The following is an 18737-nucleotide window of genomic DNA, read 5'->3' as shown; positions in this document are numbered from 1 at the left end:
AACACTGCCTATTAAGACAGATATGCAATAAAAATCAAGAACAAGAAGGTGAAGACCTTTTTCCCTTTAGGCAGATCATCAGCTGCAGTTTGGAAATACATGTCAACCAAGAACAGTACATATGCAAAGAGTGCTGTATAGTTGTGACTGCAATTAAAAGATTTTTGTCAACAAATTCAATGAATAATTGTCATCGCAATATTGATCAAAATAATTATGGGAATCATTTTGGCCACAATCATCCATGCCGAGGTAAAAATATAACCCAGAGAGGGAAAACAAAAAAGGCTCTCAATTGGATACCCCCAATATATCCAATAATATGATAAAAGGGGATTTATCGTTCTGTTCTGCCTATTAGACTTGACACAAATTGCTGATCATGTTTCGATTTTCTTAATTAAGCTTGAAGGCTAATTAATTCATATTTAATTTAAGCTGCAGACTACTACTCACAGCTGTACCCTGTATTTGATGTGGTGGCGTGATGTGGCAGTATTTATCGGTGCTCTTTGGGTTTTCCTGTTGCCATGGGTGACTTAATAGATTGCAAATTTTGATTGACAAAGTGCTAATTAGGCTGTCACTTCACAAGAGCTTATTCATCGAATGATTGTTATTTATAGCTGTTAAACTAGCGCAGCTTTTCCCGTCTTCTTTAAAAGGCACTGTTGGAACGTCTAGCACCCAGTTAAACTCATACCTTGGCATTTTTTTCTTTGATAAAATGCCGCTCTGCCTCCACTTATCAGTAATATAGAACTATGGTTTCTCTGACAAGCTCAAAAAGCCGAAGGCTGAACAGACCTGAGAATCGCTCTTTTCCCCCTGACATGGTTGGTTGAAATGTGGTGTTGCAGTGACAAAGAAGAAGTAGAGTCATCACATAATGACTGCGAGCATTTTCTGCTATGGCGGCTCTGACAGATTGAGGTCTCTGCCTGCCTGTGGGTAGCAGCTGCAGTTGGTGGGAGAGATCCAAACGGCTAATGATTTACCTCCCTCACTCTTTGCCACACACACACATATAAGTATGCACTTTAGAAAGGGTAGTAGCACTGCGTGCGTAGAGTAGTGGGTTTTCACATTACTATAGCGCCAACTACTTAAGAGCCTCTTGTGCATTTGTCTCATTTGCTCATCACATTAGGGATTTCACTGGTTATTTGTTCAGGTTTCTTTGTGGCTGTCTGCAGCAATAAAATGAACTGATGATTTCATCAAATCTATTTTTAACTTTAAAATTGCCCTGGACGTGTATCAATATATGTATTAGCGTTCTCTGCTTGTCACAGAAATTTGTTAAGCTTTTCAGTAAGTATACACACTGTCACGTAATATGTAGTTTTGAACATTAAACATTGAGGGTATTGTTTTTCCTTACTGCCCAAACAGATTATTTTTCCTCCCCTGAGAAGTGAGATACCATCAGTTCCACTATGATGTTGCATTTTAATGTTTGTCTCAGCCTTTTTCTTGATTGTTGTGTCACAGCACACACTTAATTGAAAAATCTAAAAATGTTTAAATGTACATTAATGTCCTTCCCAGGGACACCATGTGGCGGGTGTTTACCGGTGCGTTGTCGGTGGAAGAGAAAGGCAGCCAGCTGCTGGCCGACCTGCGGGAGATTGAATCCTGGGTGTACCGGTTGCTGCGTTCACCAGTGCCAGTGGCGGGTCAGAGACGTGTGGATGTGGAAGTGCTGCCCCATGAGCTCAAAAGGCCACTCACCTTTGCCCTACCTGACAACTCTCGCTTCTCCATGGTCGATTTCCCGCTGCACCTGCCCTTAGAGCTGTTGGGTGTGGATGCCTGTCTTCAGGTCCTCAGCTGTGTCCTGCTAGAGCACAAAGTAAGGACAGGCACAGGTGTCCTTCCTCTTGGGCCAGTCTCTTTATATTCTTTCGTTTTTTTTGTGTGTGTATAATAAAGGGCAAGAAGAAGGATGTGGATTTTTTTTTCTTTTTTCTTTTCTTTTTTTAACAGCTGCAGTCCAATTACCCTTGGGATTTTATTAAAGATCATGCTGATTTTAGAAGTGAAAGGTACAAGCAAGGCTATATTTAGTCTGACTGTTCAGTGGTTTCCTCTGGAGTGCAGCTGCATGTCTATGAGTTTTGTCTTTTTTGTTTTTTCTTTCCCAAAGACCTTGTTAGAAATGTCCTGAAATGTCTACATTTTCTGTTGTTAGCTCACTGAAGCTGTGTGTACAGAGCACAGTGGGTAAAAAGAAGAGTGTTAATAGTTTATGATAGAGAGGAAAGACTCTGTCATCTTGTATTTTTAACACTAGAGTCATTAGTGTAGATGTAATAGGATTCTTTTTTTAATTGATTTTGATGTAGTGTTACTCTGTGCATACGTTGACACTGATACATGGGCTCATTTGCAACCAAATCAAACCTACGCTTCTCAGATTGAGTCATACTCCTTAAAGACCATTATGTTGGATAAATGCTGGTCTTTTTTCTCTACTTTTCTGTCACCCTGTGTCTAGCAGCTATGGGGTTCTTAAGGTATTCTATTCTGATATGTATGCTGCCACTCAGAGATTTCTTGCTGCTCTCGCTGAGATTTTATTGCTGTTAATTATCCATATATATAACCAAAATGAGTTTTTATGGCTTTAAATTATGAACAAAAAATGGAACATGGCTTCAAAATCAGAGTCAAATCATACATCAAAAACAGTCAAGTGGTGGAAACATATCAGGGTGGTGAGAACCAACTAAATATGAAATTAGTTGCATTGTAACGCTCACTTTATTAATCTTCTGCATGTTGTGTTTTTTTGTTTTTGTTTTTTTTCCCAGGTCATTCTTCAGTCCCGAGATTATAATGCTTTGTCTATGAGCGTCATGGCCTTTGTGGCCATGATTTACCCACTGGAGTACATGTTCCCAGTCATTCCCTTACTGCCAACATGTATGGCCTCTGCTGAACAGGTGAAACTTTGTGTTTGTAACTGACACATGTTAAATAAATATGTCATTTCTCTGTATATGTGTACATTTTAAAAAAATGTCTTTTCATTTCATAACAGTTTTGCCTAAATGAACATTTTCTTCCTTTGGCAGCTCCTTCTTGCTCCCACTCCCTACATTATAGGTGTACCAGCCAGCTTCTTCCTCTACAAATCCGACTTCAAAATGCCAGACGATATTTGGCTTGTTGACCTTGACAGCAGCAAGGTCTGTATAACAACAGCTCCTTCTCATCTTGGATTTTCTATTTTATTATATTGTGGTTCATTTACCTAATATTTATTGACTTTTTAAAAATTAATTTTGTTTTTAAAATGCTCAAATACATAGCAAAAATTAAGACTGCTATGTTTGCCTTCAGGTTATAGCACCTACCAATGCAGAGCTTCTACCACCTCTTCCGGAGCCTGAAGCAGGCGAGCTTAAGAAACATCTAAAACAGGTAATGTATGCGATTTGTTTTGATTCCTCTTAAATTTTTATGACTATAAATATGTCTGATTCTGCTCAACTGTGGCAGCCATATATTTGTCCCAAATACAGTGAGACTCCTAGCATACACATGAGCATTTCACAGAGAACTTTCTGGAACCTGGGTACTTCTCTGGACAGTTAACGTTTAATCCCATGATTGCTAGTTAATTCTATTGAATGTAAAACTTGTCTTTCAGCAATGTGAAGAGTAGGGGCTTCCTTCTTCATCAAAGTTGTATGTACTGTAGATGAGTGTGGGGGCATTTGAAACTGGTTTTGTAGTGCACTAACATAAACGAATTTTTCTTTTTCCCTCTGTTTTCTGTGCATGCTCTAGCTTTTGGAGGTAAAATCAGATGCTAGGTCGCTGCTACCCAACATAAATACTTAGTATTACTGGTAGCAACTAACTTGGCCTCTAACCTGATTATCTAACATCAGAATCTGGTTCTGATTCATGGAAATACAGCACATGTCACAAAATCCGCTCACGTCTTTAATGTAATTAAATATATTTATTTAAAATAATTTAAAATATTTAAGCTACCAAAATGTCTTTACTTTAGTGTGCTCATTAGCCAGGAAATGTTTGCTATGGCTAATTCTTAGATGGCATTAGCTGCTGATATTCAGAATACCATGCATCCTTATTTTCTAATTTATGTTATTACATTTTGACTTTACTTTTTATCTCTCCTAGTTGAACAGCTACATTATTAATATTCCAAAATATATTTATTTGCAAAAGATACTGACTACCTATTATTCACTTTAATCATATGTTTAATATGAGGTATGAACAGCAATAAATCCCATTATCCCATTTAATGAAGTAATGAAGTTGTTTTGTAGGCAATATCAGATCATAATCATTAAAGTAACTGTAAATGTAACAAAACTAATAATAATAATATTGATAATAATAATAATGATAATAATTTGTGCAAAAATAACTTTTTTTAAACTTAAATTCATAAATCTGAGAGTCTGTAAGCAATCTGCAGTCTGTAATATGATGCTGATATTTCATTTTAAATATGATGGTGTTCATCAGAACTGTTGTGTCACCCTTACATTCATGAAGCAAACACAGACCACAGCTTTTCCAAAGATCCACTTAAAATCTTTGCACACTTATTTAGTTCATTCTACCTTGAATCAGAGCCAGTCTGTTAGCTGTGTGTGGTTAGCATCTCTTTCCCTGTGTGCGGGCGTGTGACCGAGCTGCTTGTGTGTACTTGTAGGAGTGTGCAAGGCTCAGTATAGCTGTTGTATATCTGGAAACAAGTTCACAGTGTTAATATGAGCAATGGAGAAAATGTCACTGAATATGGTTGGAGTGATTATCTGAAGACTTTGATGCCATAGCAGAGTGCTACTGATGCTATAGTCTCTCAAAATACTTGCACTTGACGGCTGGATTACTGAGATAAACTGGTTATAACAGCCAATAATCTTTTTTTGTGTACTTTTGCAAGGCTGGTTGTATTATTACAACTTACCTGACATTTCTTAAGGACTAGAAGTTTATATAATACTTACATTTTGCTACAGGTGCTTTATCGTGCAAGTATTTTATTTATTTGTGAAAAGATCTGCAGTTTTCTGTGTGTCATTACCACTCCATTGTAACCACTGGTTTGTCCCAGCTGGTCACCATGGATGTCCTTCATGTATCTTGTAGTGGCTGGATTTTATAGGTGAAATCTATTATTTGGTCATGTTATTGTTTTTCCTGTTTTTTTTGTGTTTTTTTTTTTTGTGTTTGTCTTTCACATCAGACATAAAAGCATTTCCATTTTTCATCTTTCTCTGTCTCTCTTGCTCTGACTTTGTCACATGTCACTGTCACTCAGTCTTGCAAACTCTCTTACTCTCCAGGCTGTTCATCACTTTTTCAAAACGGGCACAAATGAATATTTTCTTATCTCCTTTCTTCAGTAAAAAGTAGAATTGAAAATGGAAATGATAAAAGAGCAAAGCCTGTCTGTCGTTGCACAAAAAAAAAATCAAGAGGAACCTTTTCCCTCGTTATGTTAGATCTGTTTAAATTACAAATATTTTTATTTCCTGTCAGCAAAAAAAAATCTAATAAATAGGGAACTGCTGTTGAAAGGAGACAAAGAAAAGGGAAAGGGCTACGGTGGTGACCCTTCCGTCATGTGCTGTTCCAGTGTCAGTCACAAAGTTGTCATCCCAGGCCTTCATGTGATTCTCCTCGCATCTCTCTTATCCCCTTCCTAGTGTCTGGTTAGGTTGACCGTGATCACCCAAAAGCAGATCTTCTCCTCTGAGAATAAGGTTACTTATTTCTCCTCCTGTGGAATGTGTCATGCCCCCTGCACGGATATCTTCTCTGTCTCACATTATTTTGCTTGTCACTTCTACTTGTTTCCTATTTTCAAGACCAAAAATGCATAACAGCGTCACAGAATGTTGCAAACCAGTGTTTTGATACACTGCTTAGCTCTGGCTTGAGCATGACTGAATGTGCGTGCATCTAATCTTGGCATCAGTGAGTATTCTCGTAACGAAAACAAGATCCTGTATGATGAAGCTGATCACTTTGACAAAGTTAACATTCATCCAGACGCAGCAACTAAATGTTCCATTATGCTAAGCTAAACATTGACTCTTGAGTCTGCAGCAGTCCCCTCAAAGCAAACTTACTCCCTCCTCTGCTCCTCCTACTCCAAAGTGACGCACCCACTGCAGGCATCAACATATGGAAACCTCATCCTTTAGCTGCTTTAAGTAATGTAATGGGGTGGGACTCTGGTATATAATCTAATATTAGTACATTGCTAAGCAGCAGAATTGCTTCCTATAACAGCCATTGGCTCTCCAATCAAATCCGCATTTGTTTCAATTCTGCCTGCCAGTCTGTCAAATTTAAGTAAAGAAATTTATATTCCAACTAAATGTTGATGCCAAATGTGGGTGTGGTCTATCACACTGCAGTGTTTTTGTATTCAGAGCCACTGCTGTGTTTGTAATTAATGTCACCGGTACCTGTTCTAGGCTTTGACCAGCATGAGTTTGAACACCCAACCAATTCTCAACCTGGAGAAGTTTCAGGAAGGTCAGGAGATGCCCCTGCTCCCGCCTGGTCGAGATAAAGCTTCACCGTCATCCACCGAATTCAACCCTCTAATTTATGGCAATGATGTCGATTCTGTGGACGTAGCTACCAGGCAAGCATTGAACTGTCAGGGTTTATCAGCATCTGTCTGAGCTTCTGTTAACACGCAAGTCACACTGATCTTAATAAATAAAATGAAATAAAAAAAATTAATTAAAACTTCTTTGTCTTGCAGGGTTGCCATGGTACGGTTTTTCAACTCTCCAAATGTTCTTCAGGGGTTCCAGATGCACACTCGCACTTTGCGCCTCTTCCCGCGGCCAGTGGTTGCTTTTCAGTCAACATCTTTTCTTGCATCTCGGCCAAGACGCTCTACCTTTGCAGACAAGCTTTCTCACACCCAGGCCGTAGAGTTCTATGGAGAGTGGGCTCTCAATCCCACAAACCTTGCCTTTCAGAGGATCCATAACAGTAAGACTCAGTAAAGATCATAATAGGTTGTCTTTTATGTGAGTATGCATTACAGAATTTGTGTTGAACTCTGTTGAATATCTCTCTTTAGATGTGTTTGACCCCTCCTTAATTGGAGACAAGCCCAAATGGTATGCACATCAGCTGCAGCCAGTGGTCTACAGAGTATATGATGGAAGCTCCCAACTGGTTGAGGCTATGGCTGGCCCGCTGGAGGATGAAGGCAATGAGTCTGACCCCACAGACAGGTAGGATTAAACCAAGGTCTTTCTGTTTAATCCAGTTCAGTCTGCTATCTGGGTTTTTGTTTAATTCTGCCATATACTAGAATATTTTCCCTTTGATTGCTGTCGGTAGTGATAAATTCAATTTGTTGCAGCGGCAGTGACAGTGAGGCTTACGACGACTCCAGCTCATCCTATTCCTCACTTGGAGACCTAGTGAGTGAGATGATTCAAGGTGACATCCAGGGAGACACACCAAGTATGTGGTTATCTTGCCCAATGATCCACTTTGACCACATTCATAGCATTTCCTCTGTTGTAATATTTAACTTCATTGTCTCAGGCTTGGACCCGCCCACCCATGCAGCACTGGGAGATGCTAGTGAGGTTGAGTTTCAAGACTACCATGACTTCAGGGAAGGGCATGGCCCTGAAGGACCACCCAGTGGGGACGGACCTGCTGAGCCTTCTGATGGACAGCCTCTTCGCTCAAGCTCTAGCACAACTGCAAGCTCAAGCCCCAGCACAATCATCCAGGGGGTCAACCATGTATGTGATCTTTCTAAATAAATTCCAAGTTTAAATAGACTGGTGTAAGCTGGTCCTCTTTAACCTTCTTTTCTTTACTTTTGGATGAACTAAATCTTCTTTGGTTTATGATAAGCATGTACAAACCGTCTTTATCTGTTGAGTGTGTATCTTTTTCAGCATGATAGTTGTGCACATTGAGGAACATTTACAGAATTCCCTTCATATGTGTTTTCATGTTTTTTAGGAGCAAGGGGAAGTACCTGAAATTGAGGCATCAGCAAGTGCTGCTTTACAGAACCCTGTGCCGGGATTGGCCAATCAGCCGTTCCTCAGACCTGCAGCTGATGCTGGTCTGGTGGAGCATACCAACAAAAAGCAAGAGTATGACAACCCATACTTTGAGCCTCAGTATGGCTTCCCCTCAGAGGATGACCCTGATGCAGAAGAGCAAGTGGAATCATACACCCCTCGATTCAACCAGAACCTCAATGGCAACAAGTGTGTTAAGCTTGTTCATCGCTTGAATGAATGCATTATCTTCATTCAAATGGGCTCTCTGACCATGCAATGATCTCTTTCCAAACCTAGCATGTCAGAATACTCTCTTCATTCATGGTCTTGAATCTTTGGTGGTGTTATGTTATACAGTGTGAATGCTGGAGGGTTACCAGTGGTGTATGCATATTTTCCCGTGTCAACGATGCACTGTAATATCTTTTCACCATTTTATTTCCTTAGGACACAGCGTCCTTTACGCCCCAGTAGCCTGAGGCTCCCAGGAGAGTCCGATGGGGAAGGAGACTCGCGTAACAGTTCACCAAACTCCACCATTTCCAACAACAGCAATGATGGATTTGGAGGACTCATGTCCTTTGCCAGTAAGAACATTTAAATATTATTGTATTGTCGGCTAACCTGAGGCAATGTAATGTGATTGATCTGAATATGGAGAAAAAGCAACTGTATGCTAAGATGGAGAACATGTAGCCAGCAGTGCCAGAAAGACCAGATAAGGTTGATGAGATGAGTTACATTAGGAGATTTGTTTCTGTATGAAATCTGTTATAATGAGTCATACTTTATTTACATATTTGCTTTTGAATTATTTAACTTTCTAAGTTCAAGTTTCCTCGTTTTCCCAAAGGCTTTTTTGAGAGAGAGAACATGTTTTACCAAACTTAATGATAAGAATCAGCGATGTTAAACAGAGTTTTTGCAATATATTCTCAAAATTAAATCATTACAGTTCAAGGACTTTTTTGATGTTTATGTCAATATAGGGGAAAAAAAAACTTTTTTTAGCAGCAGTATTATAGTGCAATAATAGTGACAGCATTACATACAGCAGAAGTCAAATGTAAGCACAAAAGTAGCATATGCACTATTTTCCCTGTACATTTTACCTAAAAATAAAACCGCTTATCCATCACAACCAACACACTGCTTGTGTTGTTGTTGTTGTGCTCAGTAGGGAATGTAAACATATGGTGTCGCTATAGTATTGATATTGAGATATGGCATTTATGTATGTCATAAAAAGTTATACCAACATTTTGATGAAGGTAGGGTATGTCACAGCCTTTGCTATTGCATCGTCATTTCATCTTGTTTTTAAGGCTCCATAGCATTTCACGGCCAAAGACAGTATATTTAATGTGTGTACTGTATATGCATATGATATAGATCTGGATAAACACAGATATAAACTGCAGCCTAACATGCTGGACGAGGAATTCAAACACAAAGCAGTATTTGATTTTTCTCATCACTCCTTTTACAGGCAATCTCTACAAGAACCACGGCACAAGTTTCAGCTTGTCCAATCTTGCCCTTCCTAATAAGGCAGCAAGGGAGAAATCAACACCGTTCCCCAGTCTAAAAGGTAGGTGGCTAATGTGAACACTTTTACAGTTGTTCAGTATACTCATCTGTTCAGCGTGGTTTCAGCGGTGATTAAAACAATTATAATATATTTTGTGGGGATATGAAAAAAAATAAAAATAGGAATCATGGGCAAAATAATGATTTTGATACATTTTTTTTGTTCATCACTGGCTTCATTTACTCAATTATACAATTTTGGATGTTTAAATTACATGCTATTCTAATTTAATTTAAGTTTTTTTTTATATTATTGACTGATTAATTTACTTTCCTTCTCTGCCTTTCTTTTCTTTTTCTAATTCGTTTTGGGGTAAAAAGAATATTTTAATTTTGATATTGAGGAGGAAGTGGAGCAAGCAGGTTTGTAGAATTGCTTTTTTTGTAGCCTGACTTTCCTCCTTTTGGATTGGCAAACATATATGGCACTATTTAAAGGAGAATATTGAGGATATATGAAATAAATAAATTTCTCTCGAGTCTTATTGGGAAAATCCACTCAGAAACAGAGTTCACATTATTTTCATGTTCTTGTGCAGATTGTTTTTGCAGAGATGAGCAAATTCAAATTCAATAATGAATTCTGTTTAGGCTGGATTTTCACTTTAGCTGAGAGAAAAACAAAACAAAATTAAAAAAAATAAAACAGGTAAAGCACGATAAACTAACTCAATAGCTCCACACCATGTGGAATAGCTGCCATAGAAAATGTTCTGTTCCTTTGATTTTGATGTGTTTTGTCTTTGTCCAGATTCCCCTGAAAGCCCGGGTATGTTATGTCTGGTGTGATAGTTTGTAACCTCTTGAATAGGCATTTCTTTAACCTTGAAGTGACCTGTGCTTATCTTTATACCTCTTTTATATCTTAGTATAGGACTAAGACACACCTATAACACCACAGATCTAAACCCCTACCTTCCCCTTTGTTTCTTTGCCATCCCTCTTTGTGTGCCTGTTGGGAGTCTTCTTGATGCACTGTGACGCACACATTTACAGTCAAAAGATTTTTGACTATAATCTGTTATTGGTGTGGCATCTGCTCATCCTTACCGCTAGAGGAAAAATGTCAAGTCCTTATATATAATGGAGTAACATTTAAGTCTTTGAATGATCTGTTTATCTCCCACTGGCCGCTTGTCTCTTAACCTATTGTGTTTGCTTGTTTGGTGGTGTTTTCTTTTTGATTTAATGAACTATTTAACAAATATGATTTTAGATTTGAGTATTTTACTGCTTTCTATTTTGGTTTGTTTTTAATTCTTGAAACAAGATAATCACTTAGTGATAAATTCCTTCACACACATGTTCAAAAAGAAGGGACTCAGACCATTGCACTAGATTTACACTGTCTATGTTGAACTGTTCAGCATTATTCATGTGGTTCAGGCTACTGATGTGTGCACAACAAAGTATGAGCAATACTCTGCTCTTACTTGGGTTGTAAATGTTGAACATGTTGCTGGCATTGTTCATTTTATCCAACATTTTCAGGGTCAACACCATCATCAGTACATACTGTGTATTTCTCTTTTCTGTCTACCCTTTTTTTTTTTTTTTTTTTTTCAGTAATTTTTTTTTTCTATTGTTTGACACCATGTTGAGTGTGCATGTGTGTTGTATTATGGGTTGATGTTCAGACTGGTTGTGTCTGGGCCGGTGTCCCTCTCTCTGTCCACCTTTTCGCGGCACTAATTCTGGGTTTTGTGTGCAGTATTTGGGCTAAATTCTCTAATGGAGATAATTACAGAGGCCGGCCCGGGGAGCGGAGAAGGTGGGTTCTGCCCTTTTATCGCGTGAGCTGCATGCTTCTCCAAGCCAGTCAATTACATCTCCCAGCATTCCTTGTGTCTCTCTCCATTTCAGTCACTGTGTTTGTCATTAAAGGTCCAGTGTTGTCTTATCGCACTGCCATTCATAGTGACTGTTCTTTCTAACTGTTCACTCCACAGTATGTTTAACCTCATCTATTTCACTAGCAATATCACAAAATTTTAAAACAAATGCAGATATTTTCAGCAATCACAGGAAAAAGAGAACAATATGTTATAAAACTATTAAACCCAGAGAAGCAAATGAAACACAAGATGGAAAAAAAGGATGTAAGAAATGCATCATATGTGTAGGTTGTTATATACCTTAGCTGCAGCGTGCTTCCTGAGAGGGATAGGAGACCCCTGTTGGGGGAGCAATGTCTCCAAGCTGTTTATTTGTTAATTTATTTTTTTATTAAACGATAGGGCTACTGGACCTTTGACCATAGCTCTGGGAACAACAGTAGTATTATACAAGAGCACATTACAGGACTTGAGACTGTTGCATGCTGAAGCAAATGTCCATAGTCACATTAGTCTCCTACCTCATATTTGGGTCAGTTTTAGGGGCCAAGTTCTCAAATAGCTCTGCTTTGTGAGCAGCGACGTGGAGGAAACATTGTTTTTTGCCATGCTGGTGGCCTGGGACAATTTCTTAATTTTTTAGCTTGATCTGGTGGTTTCTGTTACTACATTGGGACAAGGTATAGTCGGCCTAGATGGAACTTGTTTCCAAATGTTCTTCGTATCTATGCTGGGAGTGGGGGAGGCTGATGGGGTCTACTTGTCCCCCCTGGAAGTCGTCACAAGTGTTGAGCTTGGCGGCCTGAGTGGAGGGGAAGAAAGTTTCATCTTCGTCCTCACTGCTTCGTCCTCACTGCCATATGAAGAGCTCCTAGCTGTCTTTATCATCTTCCTCATAATCCAATTGCATTAGGTCTACCTTTGGCACCTGTGAGCCACAGCTGGTGCCAGCATGTGGTATGGTTTCCCCGGCTCCTTTCTTGTTTCCATCATCTGTCGGCATGCTGGCTGTGGCCAGGTAAAGCAGTAGTTATGGTCCAGCAGGGTTAGCATGTTTGCAGTCTGCTGGCTTTCAAGGGATGGCCCGTCTGCCTACAGAGATCTCATCAGAGGGAGGCAAAAGTGGCCTCCCTCTGATGAGAGGCAAAGTGCAAAGCATATGGTACAAATGGTCTGTGGCCACTCTGGTTTGTTCTGTTGTTAGTCTGTCTGACAAAGCACAGTGCTGACAAAGAGGACAGCATGTGTTAGCTGGCATACTAAACTGTACAAAGAAACTAGCTTAGCTAAATGGTGGGATGTCCCAGCCTACGGTAAAGACTCATGCTCAGGGTGAGGTGAAGCAAAAAGGCAGTTAGTGCCTGGTGATGGAGAAGTTGGCTAAGCACCACCTGCCTATGGATGGATAAGCTGGCTACCCTATAATATATGGCGAAACAAGAAGAGGTGTTTGAATAATGATTGTGCAGTAGAGCTCTATGCAGGGTGTACTTTGCAGTCACCAGCCAATCAGGATATGTGTAATGAGAAAAGCTTCTCAGGAATAGACAGGGAGGTGCATCGCATGGGGAGAGATTGAAACGAATGCTAGGAATGAGAACCCACTGATTCCTTTGACAATGGTGGGGCAACCAACTCTGTCACCTGATCCACACAAAATCTCTTAACTCTAAATCATGTCTTAAAATTATGCCTGTTATATTTTTACAGATTTATTTCATTTTTATCATCATGAATCAGTGTTTCTGATTTATTGACAGAATTTGTTATTCCACCTGGCTCAGTCAGTGCAAAAATCTGACCAATGATTGTACCCTGACCTGCTTTACAGTTGTATGTTATTATTTCCAGGCTTCAGAGTGGTTTGCAGATGGATCTCACTTCCATTTGTTTTTACTCAGGTCTTCCAAGCCTTTGACCCCTGTTTTCTAGCTTCTGTAAGAAGCCACAAACAAAAAATTATGAAAGCTTCTCTATCCAGAGACTCAACTGAGTTTCCTGTGGTTTGTTACCAACAAGCTTCTTTTCATTTGGCCTCAGACTTATCTGTTCATATCTACAGTGGATACAGTCCATATGCAGTCTCCACCCTCTTCCTGCAGCAACATTCATCATACTCGAAAATTGCCCGTGTGTTTCAAGTGCTGCTTCAGTTGCCATCCCTTCCACAATAAATCATAAGGAAAACCGAAAGAACAGCTATGAGTTATTGGTTTTCAGACTAAAGCATGCTGAAAAATTCTTCTTGTGCAGTCGCAGCATTGATCTCCAATAAAACTTCAACAACAGAAATAAACAATAGATCCCCACTGCCATATAAAAGTGGAAGTAAACCAGCTTGTGATGAAAGAAAAAAGGAAGATTTCCATCCCCTACTTTTAGGGGGATCCTCCTCACCCAACCCAGCCTTAAAAACTGCTGAAGCTTGATGTGCTCCAGTGTGTTATGTTTATATGTGTGGTTATAATGGACAGCATCCTTTCATATTGTTGGTTATTGCTGCCACAGCATGACTGGCCATTTTAGTTGCAGATGAGTCAAAGCAGAGTTTCTGTGTCTGAACCAGCATGCTCTGTCAGCAAATGAAAGGAACCTTTGATCAATTTTAGAACTGGGCCACCAGACTGAACACAATGTCAGGCTTCCTCCAGTTATGCCTATTTTTTGTTATTTCTATGTTACATTTATAGTGAAATAGCTCCATTTAATCCTTTTTTTGATTGGTGTTGTTGAGAATGCGTCTGTTGTGTTTGAATAATTTTTACTGGACTTGTTAACTGACATAACGAAACAGGTGTGTCGCACATTAGCATTTAGCAATAACGCTGGCACATACAGGGTGAATTGTAGAAGGAGCGGGTTCTATTAGGAAAGGCTGTTTGAAACGTGTAGTTTGAGTCAACACGGTGTAGCTGGAATAGAAAAACAATAATAAAATATCAGATCAGTGGAAGTTATTTTTGTCTGAAATGGCTGAATGTGTAACAGCGTTTAGATTTCTTAAATGTAGCACACACAGTTAGGTAAAGGTTTAAAAAATGGTTTGGAAATTGCAATACTTGGACTTGAATCATTTTTTTGATCATTTTATAGTACAATGATAAAATGATTGCCACAGCCCCAACATCTACTGCATTGTGGTATCCATCGACTCACGTCTTTATTTTCCTTCATGCATGTTATCACTGATGTAGTTTTGCTACACACTGTCCTCCCACTGACCTCAAATCACTATTCTGCTAATGTGTGATGCCACCACCAAGAGCACCATTAGGACTCCTGTGTGTGTTTGTGTGTAGAGAGCGAGAGAAGAAGAGTGTCTGCACCATGTCCCTGTTTGATTTGTCCTTCACTTCTCCTGTTGTAATAATAGACTCTAGCAACGCCAGTAATTTGTGTGTTCAGCAGTAGATAACCTTCAGTGTTTGTCCTCTTCACAAAGTGATGTAAACTGCTTTCTTTCCTATCTGATGTTGAATCTTATAAAAATCTGATTTGAAAGCTGTTTTTTTTTTTTTCTTTTTTTTTCTTTTTTCTTTTCCTTCCCCCCCCTGGATTACAATTCCTGGTTAGCAAGTGCCCTTGTGTGAGTCTAATCCAGTGCTCCTCTGTGTAGCGAGCTAGTAGTTTGTAGTTTAAGTGTGTTATTATTTTGTGACGTTTTAGAAACATAATTGTCGCGGTTGTTCTTCCAGGCGCACGCGCACCTCGAGCACTTGTTGACCAGAAGTCTTCAGTGATCAAACACAGTCCGACTGTGAAAAGAGAATCGCCCTCTCCTCAGGGCCGGGTAAACAACACGAGGTAGTAAACTATTTTAGATTAAAGCTTAGATTTGCAAGTATTTCTTAATTCTTTTGTATTTGTTAAGCTAAAGGCTACAGATTGGATGCATTTTAATTGTTGTGTAATTGCTGTGTTTAGTGTGACTGAACCTGTGTTATGTCCATTCAGTGAGAACCAGCAGTTCCTTAAGGAAGTAGTGCAGAGTGTTCTGGATGGTCAGGGAGTCGGCTGGCTCAATATGAAAAAGGTGCGCCGCCTGTTGGAGAACGAGCAGCTTCGTGTGTTTGTGCTGAGTAAGCTGAACAGAGCCGTCCAGTCGGAGGAAGATGCCAGGCAGGAGATCATTCGGGATGTGGTGAGATCTTTGTTCTTATTCATTACTCCATGACAGCGCTTGCCTGTACCACGAGTATTTTTAAACCTGGGCTATATTTTCCCATTTTGTTTGGTCTAAATGATTAATCTGGACAGAAACATTTGGAATTGGTCCAGTATTGAGCCAGAACAATATAGAAGGAAGTTCCGAAACAGTATTCTAAGGCTCTGCTGTGTTTGATGTCAACCTGCCAGGCTTTTGCATATACAGATGCAACAAAATAAGCTAACCACAGTTCCACCACTCTGCAGCATGTCAAAGCACTTATCTGGTAAAAGTGCTTGGCTGTAGGATTTCTTCTCCTTTTTCACTAGCGGTCGTTATTTCGTTTGAAACATAATCACTGCAAAAAGTGACAAAAGAACAGCTTTTCAATAAGAGTCCTAGCCCCCCATAATGTATAAATACATTAATGTATAACGTTATGGTATACTTTCTGCCCTCTCCTCCCATCCCTGGTTGGTACTCTTTGAGTTTGAGTGATGGTCACACTGTTGGCTTCCTGCAGCTGCTTCCATCACACAAGATTTTCGAGAGCAACTTATCCTGCATCTTTTTGTTGTGGATAAACACTTAGAAGAACAGTGAACTTTTGGGTTTTTTTAATTTTCAGAATATAACTATTGGAATAATAATTCCATGAGATTATATATGATTATATATGAAGTGTTTCAATATGGGACTTGCTCAAAGTATTGTTTGCCTTTAATAACTGAGACTTGTCTAAGGTTTTGAAATGATATAATAGTCTTTGACTATGGAAGCTTGTTTGTATTTTTCTATTCAGTTTTTCAGTAGAAACCATGTTACTGTGATTTGTTTCCAGGAGGTGAACAGGAAGGTGTACAAAGGCATGTTGGACATCTTGAAGTGCACCGTTTCCAGTCTGGAGCACTCCTACACTAATGCAGGCCTCGGGGGAATGGCCAGTGTATTCAGCCTGCTGGAAATAGCACGTACACATTATCAAACCAAAGGTATGTCTCATGCGTTTAACACGGAAGAGTGGAAATGAGTGAGTTAGAGGATTTTTTTTTTTTTTTTTTTTTAACTTTTCTCAGCTTGTTTAAGATTCTTTGTGCTGAGGAGTGTAACGGCAGCGAGCCTGTGCTACTAACACTTGTCCGTCTTTGCACTGTTTATATTAAGCTTTGTGTTGCATGTTAGACTTCGAAGCACTAAAAGTGTGATTTTTCTTACTTTTAATCAATTCCCAGTTTAACCCTCCGCTTATTTTGTTTTTCTGTAATTTTGATGACCTCTGTTTTTGGCCCCTTAATTTCCGTAACTCGGTAGACCCAGAAAAGCGCAAGCGAAGCCCCACAGACAGTGCTGGCAGCCCAGGGAGTAAAGAGAGTCCTTCTGGTCGTATGGAGACTGCCAGACCTCAGGGCCTTCTGAATATTCCCCACCTGCAGCTGCCACACCACACAACGGGCAAAGGAGCCCGCCATTTTGATACCCGGAGTCTGAATGAGGAGAACTTTATTGCCTCGATTGGTGTGTACACCACTCCAGCCCGGTTGCATGTGCACTGTAAAAATCCCCTCCCCCTACAAGCTCATCACCCTTAATACCAGTCTCCCTCCCCTCCTCCAGCCGTCTCAAAGAAAGATCCCCTCACTTGTCCCAGACTCCGATTCTTGCAGGGCAATAATATTCCACACATTTTGACTAAAAATAATCGCAGGAGTGGGCAGCCAAACTAAAAAACAAAACAACAATAATAACAATAATCTTCTGCTTAAATGATTTTCAAAATTCAAATTCAGAACGAGGCCTTGGTTGCAGACATGATGAAAGCCTTGCAAAGTGTCTGGAATATGTCCCTGTCTTTCAGCCTGGACTGCGTGTGCTTGTCTCCCTTCCCTTAAACATCTGTGCCCCTGTTTGCCTCCTTCCCAGAGTTCTGTCGTTAGCCTCTCGGCACCTTGAATGCATGTCATTGTTTTGGTCTTCCAATACGTAAATCTGCAGTAGTGGATGAGGGAAACCAGAGGTATGCGCATCAGTAGTCGAGACTGCCCTCACTGCAGGTTTTCTGCAAGGCGTGCTGTAGAAAATAGCAGCTCCCTTTGCTCTCAGCATGGAGGGTGGAAGAATCACTCCCCAGTAAACAGTCCCAGTAAGAATGCAAATGTCACCTAAGAAGCTTTTCTATTGGTCCAGATGGAAGTAATTGGAAAAATCCTTAATAATCTCTTTAGGATTTCAATTTCCAAAAGTTATTCTGGGTCTGTATACAGGGGACTTTCTCAGCTAAACCACCCTGACGCCTCTCCTACCCGCACCCCCTTCTCTTCTTGTTAGAAGCTGCACCTTCAATTCTACAGAAAGCTGTGAGACTTGCATCCTGGCTTCTGCAACTGCTCCATTTCACATGCTGGCTAATCGGCCTCTCAACCCCATCCCATGCTCTTTTCCAAATCAACCATCTCTCTCTCACTCGCTCTCTTTCTATCTCCTGATCTCTCTCTCTCGCTGTCTTACTTGTGCTCTGGAGAGCCAGACAAATGCAATAAATGCAAATCAGTGGCCTGTAATTAGAGCAAAAGCTCATTCTGACGTCACTGTGTGGCTCTCCAGGACTTTGTGCCAGGAACTACGGGTGTGTTGTAATGTTCCCTTAGTAGCTGTTACACACGATGGATTTAATGTAACAAAATAGCAGTTCTTTTTCTATTTTTTTAAAATTTTCCAGATTTAAGCAGAGCTACATGCAAACATTACAAAATACCTCCCGTCAATAGTGACAGATTCTCAATGCTTACTTTGTTTTGCTTTTGATTTTAATGCTCATCCACCATACATGCCTTTTCAACCAGCTCTCTGACTCTCTCTCTGTCTTTCTCTCCTTGCTTGCAATGCATCTTGGGTAGAATTGTGGAGCAAGCACCAGGATAAGCAAAAAGCTATGGAAAAACAACAGAGTAAGAGACTTTTCACACACCAAAAAAAAACCAACAAGAAAAAGATTAGGGTGTTCAGCTGCTGACCTTTTTTTCCTGCCACCTTCTGTCTACCTTTTCAAACTTACCAGGATCTTTTATACATGAATAAATAAAAAAGAAATGAAGGAGAATAACCCAA

At 39.9% G+C, this 18737-nt stretch overlaps 1 protein-coding gene across 25 annotated transcripts in view; it reads left to right on the top strand.

Moving 5' to 3' along the window:
• madd (MAP-kinase activating death domain) overlaps positions 1 to 18737 on the top strand; it is a 47156-nt gene that overhangs the window by 10398 nt on the left and 18021 nt on the right. For 10 of the 25 annotated variants that reach the window (XM_025900798.1, XM_025900617.1, XM_025900603.1 and 7 more), the window contains exons 4-23: positions 1552 to 1855; positions 2817 to 2948; positions 3081 to 3194; positions 3349 to 3429; positions 5706 to 5762; positions 6483 to 6655; positions 6779 to 7014; positions 7106 to 7262; positions 7394 to 7497; positions 7582 to 7787; positions 8014 to 8267; positions 8508 to 8647; positions 9550 to 9651; positions 10402 to 10419; positions 11362 to 11421; positions 15181 to 15289; positions 15440 to 15626; positions 16474 to 16624; positions 16944 to 17147; positions 18527 to 18577. In XM_025900798.1, the coding sequence (XP_025756583.1) occupies positions 1552 to 1855; positions 2817 to 2948; positions 3081 to 3194; positions 3349 to 3429; positions 5706 to 5762; positions 6483 to 6655; positions 6779 to 7014; positions 7106 to 7262; positions 7394 to 7497; positions 7582 to 7787; positions 8014 to 8267; positions 8508 to 8647; positions 9550 to 9651; positions 10402 to 10419; positions 11362 to 11421; positions 15181 to 15289; positions 15440 to 15626; positions 16474 to 16624; positions 16944 to 17147; positions 18527 to 18577 (2840 nt within the window). The remainder of the gene's footprint in view (positions 1 to 1551; positions 1856 to 2816; positions 2949 to 3080; positions 3195 to 3348; positions 3430 to 5705; positions 5763 to 6482; positions 6656 to 6778; positions 7015 to 7105; positions 7263 to 7393; positions 7498 to 7581; positions 7788 to 8013; positions 8268 to 8507; positions 8648 to 9549; positions 9652 to 10401; positions 10420 to 11361; positions 11422 to 15180; positions 15290 to 15439; positions 15627 to 16473; positions 16625 to 16943; positions 17148 to 18526; positions 18578 to 18737) is intronic. The other 15 variants (XM_025900865.1, XM_025900897.1, XM_025900919.1 and 12 more) reach the window with 7 other exon arrangements.

The sequence above is a fragment of the Oreochromis niloticus genome, linkage group LG1 (genome assembly GCF_001858045.2).
Source record: "Oreochromis niloticus isolate F11D_XX linkage group LG1, O_niloticus_UMD_NMBU, whole genome shotgun sequence".
NCBI classification, from domain to species: Eukaryota; Metazoa; Chordata; class Actinopteri; order Cichliformes; family Cichlidae; genus Oreochromis; species Oreochromis niloticus.
Note: the sequence above shows the minus strand (reverse complement) of the source record. Positions and strands in the feature narration are given on the sequence as shown.